Source organism: Planococcus citri, chromosome 3 (genome assembly GCF_950023065.1).
Source record: "Planococcus citri chromosome 3, ihPlaCitr1.1, whole genome shotgun sequence".
In the NCBI taxonomy this organism is placed as follows: domain Eukaryota; kingdom Metazoa; phylum Arthropoda; class Insecta; order Hemiptera; family Pseudococcidae; genus Planococcus; species Planococcus citri.
The window spans coordinates 9,000,788-9,015,755 of NC_088679.1; the positions used below are offsets into that span (position 1 = coordinate 9,000,788).

The window sequence follows — 14,968 nt, forward strand, 5'->3', positions numbered from 1 at the left end:
TCATGCTGAATGACAATAATGGTACGTTGTCTAAAGGTGAAATTGGTCTGACAATGGAGGAAGGAGGTAGGATTAGGTAATTTGATACTACGTTCCACTGGTAGCCAATGTGCACTGTACTTTTTCAATTCGTATAAAAAAAAAGGGTATGCACACTCACCTTGTTGTGATGCTGTAATGTCGAATAAGTATAGGCCTAATAAAGTAATGGAAAAGCTGAGCTGCGCTGCTCTCGATTGGTCATATAAAATAATAATGGACGATACACGAAAAAGTTTTTAGGCTTTTATCAAAGCAACAAATGCGTTTTAGCAAGGTGATATTATCTACTTTTCTTTTGTACGAATGTAGGTAAGTAGGTATGTGTACTATTTTTTACCTTTTCTTTCTTCGAGCTTTTTTTTTATTTACTTTGTCATCCCTTCTGTCTTCGTTTTCCCACTGAGTTTTCATTAAAGAGATGTCTCGGGGAAAAAAACTTTCGTGAAAGAAATCTTGTACAGGTAAAGGAGTAGGTTTTTTGAGATATTTTTGGTTTTTAGTCAAAATTTTGTGCTGGTGTGTAAAAATATACCCACACGAGAGTGTTCTAATGAAATATCGAGCAAAAGTGAATGTTGTTATTATAAATGTTTTCGTCGATATTTTGATTTTTGAACGATTTTTTCATTTTTGGGAATGTTGTCGAGTTATCTAGCTCTATTCAGCATCTTTTTCTTCAGAGCTAATTGAATCAGTCATTTCGAAAACCCCAATCTGGCGTTTTTTTAATTTTTCAGGAATCGAAAAAAACTGTCTGTGTGCTGTATTTTTATGGTAAAACTGTAAACTTATGAACTAATCGATTGGTCTTATCATTACAAATATTCCAGTACCTTTACCAGAACTTGAAATTTTGTACACTGCGATATACTCCATTGTGAAATACGTGGAATTATGGGGTTTTCGAAATGACTTTTTTTAAAAACCTGAAAAGTGACACGTAATCCTAGAAAATCCAAAAACTCCAATACCCAAAATGATTGAGTATGGATTTTCATTCATTTATTGAAGTTATACCTGCAATCTACGATTCAATTAATTTAATGTAATAAAGAAGCAACAAAAATGTTATCCATTTCACAGCATAAATTAAAAAATTGAATTACGTTGATGATCATGAAATTAATGTTCTTTGTTTGTCTTATAAAAAAATGATTTCAAAAACCCTGTAAATGCAGGAGTTATGGGGTTTTCGAAATGACAAACGCTGAAATATGCACTTTTGAGCTACCTTCCAACTTTATCCGATAGAGCTCGCAAAGCACCATCAGAATCAGTGAAAAACATAAAAACCTCTTAAATGGTGATTTACGGGGTTTTCGAAATGACTGATTCAATTTTCAATCACCTTTTCAAAAAGCATCGAAAATATGAAAAAAAAAAACATATGAAAGTGGTGTTGATTTTTTCCAAGTAGGAGTGGATTGAATGATTCTAGTTTTCATTTTTATCAACATTCTGAATTTTTGAGCAATTTTTCTGCTCATTGAAAACGTATCAAGTATCCTGCAACTTTATCTTAAAAGAGAACTCTTTGAACTGGAAATTTTCGATTTGAACAGGGCTAAAGTAAATTGAAAAAGCATGTTCTAAAATCTCCCTAACCAGGCTCTTATTTTTAGAATTTTAGCTAATTTTTGGAAATTTAAACAATTCAAAAAACTGGTTGAAAGGCAATTTTTTTTGAGCAAACTGAACCAATGTGAATATTTCCTTCTATTCAATTCCTACACATCAACAACTACATAGGTTCCAGTGATTTTACCTTTGTAGTTAGTCCTAAAACTCCAAATCACTCAGGAAATACTCGTACCTACCAAAAATCAAGTTTAAGACGTATTGGCTGTGCGACGCATGCATAGAGCGCGCTGCTACGCGCCGAAACGTAAAGTTGAAAACGGGTCCACTTGTACAGAGAGCATAGGAAGAAATCGCGTTTTTTAATTTTTACGCAAAAACGGTAGGGTTTTTTACCAATTGCATAGGGCATTATTTAAAGGGAATTTAATTTCCGATTTTTTGGTGTAAAAAAAATTGAATTTTGATAATTTCTTTCACCCCTTTTGAGCATTTCACAACTTTTTAATTGAATTTCTCCGCGAGTATTGAAGCTAAAAATCTGGTGATTATATTAATGTAAAGAGGAGAGAATGCTGATTACTGAGAAAATTAAAAAAATTGGATTTACCGATATATTTTTTTGTGAAATTCTGAAAACAGGTGAAAATTGCTACACGAAAATTGAATTTGTCGCGTTGGAAATGGTCGAAATTCATTTTTTTTTACACCAAAAAATCGGAAATTAAATTCCCTTCAAATAATGCCCTATATAATTGGTGAAAAACCCTACTGTTTTTGCGTAAAAATTAAAAAACGCGATTTCTCCCTATGCTCTCTGTACAACTGGACCCGTTTTCAGCATTTCGAGCGTTCGCCGCTAGATGTCAGCCACTTTGCGTCGCAGTGCCAATAACTTTTGTCGTTGCTTACTGAGTGCTCCTAAAAAACTGCATTTTTGGGGTATTTTTGAGAAAAAAGGCAAAATTATTAGGAAATTCTCAAAGAGACACTCTTTCACCTCGAATCTTGAAATCAATGACTTTTTGAATCCAGCGGGTTTGAATTATATGAAAATGGTGCCAAAAATGGTCAAAAAACAAAATTTTGAAAAATAGGGGCTGACCCATCCCTCATTGGACCCTTTCTATGGGGTTTACCGGTTTAGCGAATGTATTCCGTGTTTGAAAATTTTGTTTTAGGGTCCTTTTAGTCATTACTCAAGCCAAATTTCATGCTTCTATCATGAAATGCAGTTTACTTGCTGTTTGCTACTGCATTTTATTTGTTTTTATTTACATTTGAGGCTCAAAAATAGAAAATTATTATTTTTGTGTCTTTTTATGTAGGTACTTTGCTTGAAATTTCATTTTTTCTCAGAAATTTTAACCTTGAAAGTCCAAACATGGGGGGAAAATGAAAAAAAAGCACGTTTTTATGCAAGATTTTGATTTTTTTGAGCATATTGCACTAATTTTTTCGCTACACAGAAAACATAAGCTCCTTCAGGATGTCTTCGTTCCTTTTCCTATCTTGTCTAGTATATCCTGCTGTGTCTCACATGAATCTCATTTCCGCTGCACTTACTCTGCTTTTTATATCCTTTCTCATTGTCAATCTTTCACTTCCATACAGTAGCATTGGTCTTGCCAGTGTATTGTAGATTCTTATTCGAGTTTTGGCTCTGACTTTTCTTGGAGGTATGGCTCAGTTTATAGCTCTGCTTAGTACTCTCAGGAATTTACTGATCTTAAGTTGTGCATCAACTTCTCCTTCATATGACAGCTCACATCCAAGATATTTAAAGCTTTTAACTTGTTCCACTGGCATGGCAGTCCATTTACAACGATTTTACTGCATATTGGCTAGGGTGACAATGAAAAAAAAAATTCGGATTTTTGAATGCAGCACACCTGAAAAATGTGCTATGAGGTGTCAAAAAATGATTCCCAAAGTTTCATCCCTCTAATTTTAACCTGTGCCGCAATGGCTCCAAAGTTTGGAACCAAACGTCCGAGCGCGACCTTACGAGTCTCACGGCAACGTGTGGTGGAGACATTGTTGAGTATGTGCTACATGTTCAAAGTGCAATAGAGTAATGGTACCCTGTATTTGTTTTCTGCTGGTGATTTGATGTTTTTTTTGGTCACAAGTCAACTCTTTTAAACAGTATTTTAATTCTATTTTCTACAAAAAAAAACACAATTTTCTAATTTTATTCTGCCCTGAGAAAAAATTGATCTTTCAACACAATTCTGTTCAAGTTTTTGTACGTTTCTTTATACCAGAAGGTTACAATGATATAAAATTCTCGTATTATACTTATCCAATATTTCTTCACTCACCAACTATGTCCAATGGCCATCAATGCCATCATTTACCTTATATACTGGCTAGAAACTAAATCCACATACAAATAACGTGCGTTTAAAGGCTTGATCTTTTTCTACAGTAAAATAAAATAGAAAAATCATGTTTTTTCGCCGAAAATATATAATTTGAAAAATGTTTTAGAGTCAGCTTGTAACGAAAAAAAAACCATCAACTTATCGCCAAAAAAAATTGGTGTGGCATTACTCTATTGCACTTCAAACATGTAGCGCGTACTCAACGATTTATCCACCACGTGTCGCCATGAGACTCATAAGGTCGTGCTCGGGCGTTACATTCCAAACTTTGGAGCCATTGCGGCACGGGTTAAAACAGTGCTGCCAGACGTACAGAAAAGTCCGGATTTGTACGGAATTTTGAGATGTACGGATTGCATGTATGGAAAAACGTACGGATTTGCCAAAAAATACGGAAATGTACGGATTTCTCAATTTTTACCCTATAAAACATGCAAAAATGGACGTTTTTTTGGTTTTTGGAACCATATTTTCAAAAAATTTTCGCTCTCGCTTCGCTCGAGCAGTAATTTTACCTTCCTTCTTTTGAAATAATCACACATAACGAAAGGTTTTCAAACAACTATGTCTGATTTCAATTTTTCATGTCTAAAAGGTCAGTTTCGCACGAGTTCAAAATCAAGAAACATGATATTTTTGGTTTTTTTTAGCGTACGGAAATGTACGGATTTCCTTTTTCATGAAAAATACGGATTTTTGAGGTTATTGGGCTGGCAGCACTGGGTTAAAATCAAGTTGGGAGGATGAAACTTTGGGGATCATTTTTTGATACCTCATAGCACATTTTTCAGGTGTGCTGTAAAAAATAATGAAAAAATTTTTTCCCTGTGTATTTCATTGTCACCCTAATATTGGCTCTTTCCCCTCGAAGGCCATCACCTTTGTTATTGACGACGAGATTCACATTCCATACTTATCAGCTACTTTCTGAAGGTTGTACATTGCTCTCTGCAAGTCCTCTTTATTGTCAGCAAAGACCACCTGATCATCAGCAAACAGCAGTGTATTGACATGAGTGTCGTTGATGTCTAGCCCTTTTGGCTTGGTTTTCAGTCACTCTTTAATCATGTCATCAAAATAGATATTGAACAGACTACATGACATTGGGCATCCCTGTCTTACTCCTCTTCCTATCTTCTTTGCTTCCGACATGTTTCCAGATCTCACTCTTATTACATTATCCGTGTATATTTCTACAATTAGGCGTACTTACTATTTGTTCATTCACCTCGATTTTCCTCAGGATTTTAAACAACTTCTTCCTTCATACTCGATCATACGCCTTCTCCAAATCAACAAAGCACATATGGGTCTCTAGGTTATATTCTCGTCTCTTCTCCATCAGCAGCTTTGTTGCATATACCACATCTATGCATGATCTTCCCTTTCAAAATCCATTTTGGCATTCCAATATTATTGGCTCCGCATGGCTCTCGATTCTTCTCACTAGCATCTTTGCAAGTATTTTGTAAGCAGCATTTAGTATGCTAATTCCACAGTAGTTTCATGGGTCATTTCGGTATCCTTTTTTGAAGATGGGTATTACAATTGCAGTGCGGAAGTCTTCTGGTATGGTCGCACCTGATAGTATTTTATTGTATAAAGCTAGCAGTCTCTCCTTAATGGTTATTGTGGCGTTCTTGAATAAGTCTGTTGGTAATTTATCACTGCCTGAGGCTTTTCCATTTCTGGAGCTTTTCAAGGCTCCATCAAGCTCTTCCCAAGAGAATGGCTCATACTTGTTCTCCTCATGGTTTGCCACTTCAAAATTCACAAACCGCTTATTTCTGGTTATATCTACTCGTAAATTCGTATTTTGGACTTTTTTTCATCGAAAATATTTCGCATTAATTACGCCAAAATATTGAAAGATATCTAGGTATCATTCCTGAAACTGGGTAAATACGTTTTGAAAAACGCGATTGCACCAATTTTTCGGTCCTTGTTGCCAATTTTGAAAAATCTAGAAAAATAGCCAAAATCGTATGCGTTTTTTTCAATTTTTTAACAAACTTTCATCCAATTAAAAAATTTTCAAAAATTCGAGACATTTTCATTTAGCTTTCACCTTCATTCGTTTTTCATCTAAGAATTAACAAACTACACCTAAAGAATGTGTTTTATTAATTAACCAAACGCGTTGAATTTCCTTTCATTAGTCATCACGTCGTCATCACTGGTTCAGCTTTTGGCGCCTTTTAATGTATACAGTATCGAATAATAAAACTGTAAATTAATCAAAATCTAGTAAACTACAGCATTACGTTGATTTTCATCGAAACGCCTCGCGAGAAATTATCGCATAGAGTTGTTGAATCAAAACGCGCGAGGCAAAGGCAAAACCTTCACGTCAGCATTTTCCACTTCATCTCACGTCGTCATCGCATAGTGTCTGGGTTGTCTTCTCTTCATCTTGATGTAACGTCGCATCGACAAAAAACGAGGTAAAAAATTCAACACAACGTCTACGATACGCTTTTATTCATTTTCTATGAAATTCGCCAAATCCGCCAAAATCGACGACAACGAGATACGAACGTTGAAAAAAAAAAGTTTAATAAACAAAAACACGCTGGCGATGCCATAAGAATGAACCAAAATGAGTTTCAAAATAAAGACAGAGACAGACCGATGAAGAAAAGAGAAGGGTGTAAGTAATGAATTAGCATTTTTAAACATTATCGCGGATTATTTTTGCGAATCGATTGCCTTAAACTTTCCCAGACAAAGGTATCAACTTTGCACTTTTTTTTTTGGCACATATAGCCTCTTCAAGTGCACACCCAGCTCAATTCAGAGATTGAAAAATTCAACTTATAAAAGTGCAATCTATACTCTCTTCCGGGCTGCTGTTCTTCAACCTAAGTACCTATCTATACGATGTTGATCTGCCTCTTGCTATTTTATTCGCCGGCATAAATAATGAAGCAATATTGAAGATAAAAACTTTTTAAATTTACATCACCGAAAGCCAAAAAGGGATTTAGCGCGTTCAGCTCGAATAAATCATATCATTTCGCCTGCCCACACAAAAACACAACATCCTCGCCCACCTTTGCAACTTCCTGTCTCTGCCTTCATTATTATAATATATCGTGGTCTCGTCGGTTTCGATGATGAATACCTATTACGTATCCAGGTCCTAACGAATTAGACCGTACCGTCACTTTATTCGAATTTTAATATCCCTAAAATACTAATTTTTTAAACTCTTAAACCCAATGAAATTATAAATCGTATACGCGAAATGATCACAATAAAACACATATCATTACGGTTCAAAAATTTCTCACCAGGTTACCCCCTCCGCCTTTCCTTATCCTTCCTAAGCCATATAGGGAACATGGCTCAACGCTAATTAAACGCTCGTTAATACCTTGTGCCATTCGTAACGTGTATGAAGAAGAAAAACAACAACAAGGCGAAATTGTATCTAAATTCTCTCGACGACATGACGAAGTATAGAATCACAACTCGACGAAATAATCACCTTAATTTGCGAAACGTTGTTGAAAGTTTACGCTTTTCGCAGCAGCAGAGTCGAAAATAATATTCCAAGCTGCAACTTTTCGCGTTCATTTTTTCATACGTACCTACCTTCTATTTTCCAAAAGTGTACAAGATGAGACGAGAGTTGGGCGATGGCGACACGGTAAAAGAGAAAAAAAAACTCGATAGCCGCCATTCTCATCGTATTCGTGAATTTTAGGGTCGGTACATAGACGTAAACCTAACACACGTGTAAAAGATGAAGCAAAAAAAAGGATGAAAAAAAAACATTGCTAAAAAGTAGAGTAATTTTATTTAAAAGTTTTTTCTTTCGTATTTGTTCGCTTTCTCTCTTTCACCTTTCAGTTCAAAGCTTCAGATAGCATACTGACATTATTATACCTACAGAGTGTCCGTCCCCATCAGTGAACCAGTCATTTTAGCAAAATTTTTGATCAAACCTCGAAAAAATTGGGCGAAAGCTGAATTTCACATTATATTTGTTCAGATTATTCTCTAAAACAACCCATCAAAAGTTGCACCCTGCAACTTGCCGGCTACCCCCGCAAGAGGTCATTAACCTTTGCCGATACAAGTTTTTGGGCTGCATTGCCAAAATGAAAGGTCCGAGAGGAAAAATGTTCGAACAAAAATTGTTCTACGCTAAATTTCCTATAAGCATGACCTGCAGTTCAGCTTTTCCCAAAATGACGATTTCACCCTTACTAAGGATGGGGGTAAAGTTGTTAATTTTATGAAAATTGTTTTTAAAAGTGAAAATCGACAATTTAAAACGTGAAGTTGATTAACGGTAGCCTCGAAAATATTTTGACCGGAGTTGCACACTGCAACTTGTCTGCTACCCCCGCAAGAGGTCATTAACCTTTGTCAATCTACGTTTTTCGGCTATATCGCCGAAATAAAGGGTCAGAGGGAAAAAAGTGATTGAACTAAAATTATTCTACGTCAAATTTCCTATAATCATGCCCAGTTCAATTAAAATATATTTTTCGATTTTTGGTGAATTTTTGAAAATCAAAAGGTCAGAAATGAGGAAAAAATCTAAGTAAATTTTACCGAATTATCGAGCTATAAAGCTGATAAATTTGGGTCATACCCATACCCTATTTTCAACCTGCCAAATTGATTGGAAACAATTTCAAACCGTTTTGAGCAGTTCTGGAGCCTCCAGCACATGTTTGAAACTTGAAAATTCCACTAAATTTCACCAAAAGCAGTTGGAAACCTAAAGAGAAAAGTATGTATTTATCTATTTGGCTCAGCGTCTAAACGCTATACACGAAGTGATTAATTTTTATACAATAATAACGCGATACTTACGAGGGGAAGGGGTTCCAGTAAAGGAAGTAAGGGTTTCAATACCACAACGAATTGGGATAAGAGAACATCGTAGCTCTGAGTAACTTGAGTAGCTGAAACTGCTTGTGCATAATCTCTTGGTTGTAATTTACAAAGTTCTGAAGAAGATGAATCATTAGTTTTCGATGTAGCAATTGATGTGGGAAGACTTGTCTCAGTCAGTTTATTCGCTTTCACTTTTTCTACTTTTTGATACAAAGGACATCCCTGGAAATTGGCAGTGTGGTCTCCACTGCAAATCGCACACTTTGGAGTAGCTACGTTTCCATGCTCATAGGCTGAAGTTAAATGACTGCCGGCACATTTGACACACTGTGGATCGAGTCTGCAAAAGTTTTTTGTGTCCAAAATTTTGACAATTATGGCATTGAACGGGACCACTGGGTTTCTGACGTTCTTCTACTTTAATGAGGGCATGGAAGATACTTTTAAGATCAAAGATTTGTTTGCCTGCTTTGTTTGCATGAACATCAATACTGCAGACTGGAATCAGTTTTTGGTTTCAGTAAGTAAAGGCAGCGGACAGTTAGAACTGGAATGCTTTCTTTAAGAAGAGTATCTTGAATTTTGTTGTCTGTAATCGAATAGGGGACATTCTTCATCACCACAGAATTTTTTTTCTGTTTGGGGTTACTAATTAATGTAAAGAATTGTCTTTTATCTTCTTCAAATTTTCTGGTCAGATTACTAGAATAATCAATGTCTGTCAGAACCTGATTTGTTGTTTTGGTTTTAAATTTTTTTGTCGTAATTTTCTTGATTTCTAAGAGTTCAGACATATAATTCGCAACATCGGGGAGAATAATTGGAGGGATTCTAACCTTTGAAGTTTCTTTTGAAGTCGACAAATAATTCTCTTCAGGTTCTTCCACTGCAATGGAATTGAATTTTGTTTTTTGTAGAGATGTTGGGTGGAGCAACATTCGTTGGATGTTTAACAGCTCTTTTAGGTAAGTAATTGGAATTCACCATCATTTGGAACTCGAGGTTTGGCGTTTTTCAATTCCAATTCAGCTAGTAAGGCCCTCTTGTTATCAATCGATTTCTTCAATATCGGATCGGTAATATTACTAGGCATTTTAATACATTGTATGAGTGTACCGAGATGTTCACTCCATGAAGGTTCAATGATGAATGGAAACCTAAAATTCATTCTGTAAACTAATTTAAATACGCTAGGGAGTTAACTGGAAGTAGATTTCAAGCTATTTTGGAGCATTCAGCGAGTTTTTGGACATAACTGGAGTCTCCTGTAAATTTTTAAAACTTGCAATTTCTACAAAACTTCCTCAAATGGAGTTGGAAAGCCGAAAAGTCAATTCGGATAGATTTTGTGACATTTTTTGAAAAACAGAAGTTTCTGAAAATTCGCTGGAGACTCCAAAACGGATTGAAACTGCCTGCAATCCACCTCAGAATAATGTCAAAAATGAAGTGTCTCTGTTTGGCAAAATTTTATGGAAATTTCGAGCATTGAAAAATCTGCTGGAGGCTCCGGTAATTTCCATAAAGTCGCTGGAGGTTCCAAAACGACTTGAAATCTACCAGTAGTCGAATTCATAGCGTATTGAAATTAGTTTACAGAGTGAATTTTAGCTTTCCAACTGCCTTTTATGAAATTTCAAGTTTTTAAAATCTGGTGGAGACTCTAGGAATTTTAGAAAGGTTGCTGGAGGCTCCAAAATGACTTTTTATCTTTCCAAACTGCTTTTGATGGAATTTTGTGAAAATTTCATGCTTCAAAAATCTACTGGAGGCTGCAAGAATCTTCAAAAGGTTGCTGGTGGCCACAAAATGACTCAAACCCACCAGCAGTCAACTTAATAGCGTGTTTAAATTGGATTGCAATGTGAATTTCAGGTTTCCAACTCCACTTGATGAAATATTGTGGGAATTTCAAGTTTCAAAAATGTACTGGAAGCTCCAGAACTGCTCAAAACGGTTTGAAATCGTTTCCAATCGATTTGACAGGTCGAAAATAGAGTATGACTCAAATTTATCAGCTTCATAGCTCAATTCGGTGAAATTTTGATTTTTTCTTAATTTTTGAGCTAAAGATTTTCAAAAATTCACCAAAAATCGAAAAATATATTCTAACTGAACTGGGCATGATTATAGGTAGAATAATTTTAGTTCAATCACTTTTTTACCTCTGACCCTTCATTTCGGCGATATAGCCGTAAAACCTGTATCGAAAAAGGTCAATGACCTCTTGCGGGGGGGGGGGGGGGGTAGTCGGCAAGTTGCAAGGTGCAACTTTTGATGGGATGTTCTAGAGACCAATCTGAACAAATAATGTGAATCAATTTGAATAATTCGTTCATTTCAACTCTCACACATCAATAACTACTTGTTTTGAACCATTTTGGAGCCTCCAGCTATTTTTCAATTTTCTCCAACAACTTCAAATCGCTCTGGGAAGACCAAAATATACATACTTCAAGTCTTATAACTTTGAAAGAGGCTTTAAGGATAAGATAGTGAAATGCGGCCCTTTCTCCAATTTTGATGAAACTCACCCAAAATTTTAGCAATGAAAACCATCCTCGTTCGTACAAAAACTGTTCATTCTCACTCATACACATTCCTCTTCAATTCCGCCTCAACAATGAAAAATTACAGTCAGCTAAGGATTCAGAGAAGTTATCGTCGTTAAAGATATAGTCTAATTTTCGAAAAAATACCGTGGGCTTAAACCATCCATCAATCATGCGTGCCAGCAAAACATCCCTTAACGTTCCATTTTCCACCACCCAAGGTTGACATTCTTACACGTATTCCGAACAAAATTACCCTGCTAAACAATTATTATACTATACCGAGCACGAGCAGTACCTACCAAGAAGAGCTCGCGAAAGAAAAAAAAATTACCAAATAAGTATTTCGTTCGCGTAGGTAATTTCCTTTTCCCCTATCCAAAGGACTAACGACACTGACGATCACTTCGCTATAAGAGTATTTTTCGCTAGCGTATTCTTTTGCACTCCCCCCCCCCCGGCCCCCGCATATTTTTCACGACAACAAAGTGTGAGAGGCAGAGAGGTTGGTAAATTATCGTCAATGTCACTTCATCGCGGATAAATAACATCCTCAATTTTATACTCGAGTAGATACCGAGTAAGTAATTCAAGCGATGAGGAAAAAATACTCGGCTTTTATCGCCATTCAGTGTCTGTATACCTTGCTCTCGAGATATCGTGTAGTGACGATGATGACGTCGTCATCGTCGTCGTCTTCGGTACAAATTTCGAGCTCGTAAAACGAGCATTTTCTAATGCTAATTCATTTCCTTAATTTTTTTTGTTTTTTTCTCTCTGTTTACAGTATCTTCAGTTGCAGCCACCGAAAGCAAGAGTGGCGATTACGACGCCGACGACGACGACGGATGAAAAAGCAAATCAAAATGGCACTCGGCATTTCGAGGATTATACAATATTTTTAACCCCTTATATAATACTCACTCCTCGTTGAAGAAAGTACCTACAGCCGGCAACAGCAGCAGGCGTCGAAAGAGAAAATCTTGATAAATTAGACCGACGAAAAAATAAGAAAAAAGTGTTAAGCGAAGAATACCTCGAGATTCCAAAAGAGAAATACAACGGAGAAAAAAACCACGCTCGCCATGAAACAAAATAAAAAATAAACCTCCACAAAGGATAATATCCTTTGCGCGGTAATAAATAAGACGACGATAAAAGAAGATAACGCTTTTGCCAGCGCACACAGTACACGTGAAAGAGATCCTCGTAGGTCGCATTTTAGCCTATTTTCCATCATCATCATCGCCATCATCTTGTCTACTTTCTTATTCTTTGTGACACCTCGCTACTTATTTTAATTACCAACGTTATTCCGAGATCGCGTAACCGAGCTAATTTCCAGCAGCCGAGCACAATGTGAGCCATAACTCATGTCCGGGTCACTTGATCCTGAGCAGACCCAGCTGTCTTCACAAATCACCCGGTCGTTTTGTTGGCCGGCTACTACTCTCGATTCGCTTATTCCGGCCACGCGACAATACAAACCAAACATGAAGGCGAGCTGAGCTGGAAAGGTGCTGGAAAAAAAACCAAAGGAGGAGGGAAAAAAACATGTAACCTTTCCCATGCGATATGGGAACACCGAATCGAGTAGTTTTTCATCGCAAATCTTCTTCTGTATTCAGATCTAGATACTTGGAATCGTCGCTATCATCGGTGCAAATTTTAAGCAGAGTCGAATTTCGCCTCCGTATCGTGTTCGTGATCGCGTATCTATCGATAATGGTTTGCGGTAACGTAGTCGAAGGAAATTCCGGTCCAGGATCCGGATCCGGGTCCGGTTCGCTGACTAGAATCGTGCATACGAGATATGGTAAAATGCAGGGTATCGTTAAATCGTCGTCTGGATCGGCAAAACACTTGAAACCGGTTGAATTGTTTCTCGGTGTACCGTATGCAACTCCCCCGACGGGGGCTAACCGGTTCAGTCCGACTAGGGCGCTGACGCCCTGGGAGGGTATTAAACTGTTCAACACGTATGGTCCAGTGTGTCCTCAATGGTTACCAGATATAAGTAACGAGACAGTGGCTCTTGAAAGGATGCCCAGGGGAAGGCTGGAGCATTTGAAGAGGTTGCTGCCTCATTTGAAGAATCAGAGTGAAGACTGCCTTTATTTAAATATATTCGCACCGGCTCAAGGTAAGATGAAGAAAAATCTACTTTTTTAAGTCATTTTTTAGCTAGGTACTTACTCGTACCTATAGTATGTATCATCACTGTAAACCTGGTAGAATGTTTTTTGAACTGGAGAAAATTGAATCGAAAGAACGCACCTAAATAGGTATTTCACTCAGGGGCATATGCCCCTCATATCAAGTCAGGGACCTATAGTTCAAGGCAGTTTTCCAATAAAGGGGCAACTCGATGGAAACGGCTTAAGCTTGAAACTTGCCCAGTCGGCCAGTCTAGGCACATATTTTTACTTAACCACCAAACCTTAAGGATTGGAAATTGACGTATACGATGTTTCATTTTTTTCCAACTGGCTGCACTGCCTTTTATCAGTCTGTCTTTTTCTGAAGTTGTCAAAGTCTCAATTTCGGCCAAAAATAGTAAAAAATCTTGCCTTTTGTAAAAATTGCCAAAAGTCTCGTTTCTTACTAAAAATTGTCTGTTTTTTTTTGTTGCAAAAAACACCCAAAATAAGAAAATTGCTTTGTTGATTGTTGCCAAAAATTACCCGAAAGTCTTGTTTTTTTATTGACACAGAAAATTGCTAAAATGCTCACTTTTCTAACATAAATCGCGACAATATAACATCCCTTTATTTTCAAAAAATTACTCAAGTTCTTTGACAGAATGTGAAAAGTATGTACTATCACTATTTTTCCAATAATGTCCAATTATTCCCACGTTTTGTTAAATTGTCAAGTATGACCTTGTGCCAAAAATGGTCAAAAATTCTCTCTTGTCCAGAATTCTTTTTCAAATTTTCACGATCCCTGCCACATTGGGCATCCATCGTCGGCTTTCCATTGACAATTCCACCGCAGCTTGACTGTTCTGTTTCCTTAGTTGATTCTCCTTGCTGGAAGGTGGGATGGCTTGAATCGCCTCAGCCTGTGCCAAGCGCTCGAATTGTCCAAAAGTTGGATGGGGCTGGGGTTGCAGTACTTGTGAAGTCTGCTCTCGTGACGTTCTGCTTGCCTGCAAATCTCCTCAGCGACATAACTCATTTTCAGGTCCTCATGGAGGTCGACATTTTGTTCAAACCAGTATGCACCTGCCACCATTCTTATGATTATGTTCTGACATCGTTATATTATCAGTATGTTTGATTTTGAGGCACAGCCCCAAAGAGAGATACAGTAGAGCCAGATAGGTCGGATTATTGCCAGGTATGAAAGGTGTTTCTTCTCAAGACTTAGCCTCAATTTGCACCCCATGAGCCAGTGTACTTCTCACATTTTTTTCTTTTATCTGGAGCTCTTTTGCACGAATGTGTCCAATTCAGCCTTGAATCTAAATACATGCCAAGGTACTTTGTGCAGTTCAAGTAGGGCACAATTGCACCGTTAATACCAACTGGCAAGTAGGAGTGAGTGCGCAGG

The 14,968-nt window shown here is 37.1% G+C and overlaps 1 protein-coding gene across 2 annotated transcripts in view; it reads left to right on the forward strand.

Annotated features, from left to right (window-relative positions):
• The window catches only part of LOC135840158 (neuroligin-4, X-linked-like), a 642,239-nt gene that overhangs the window by 376,912 nt on the left and 250,359 nt on the right, over positions 1-14,968 (forward strand). For both annotated transcript variants that reach the window (XM_065356537.1, XM_065356536.1), the window contains exon 4: positions 12,201-13,556. In XM_065356537.1, coding sequence (XP_065212609.1) covers positions 12,989-13,556 — 568 coding nt within the window. In that variant the 5' untranslated portion in view covers positions 12,201-12,988. The remainder of the gene's footprint in view (positions 1-12,200; positions 13,557-14,968) is intronic.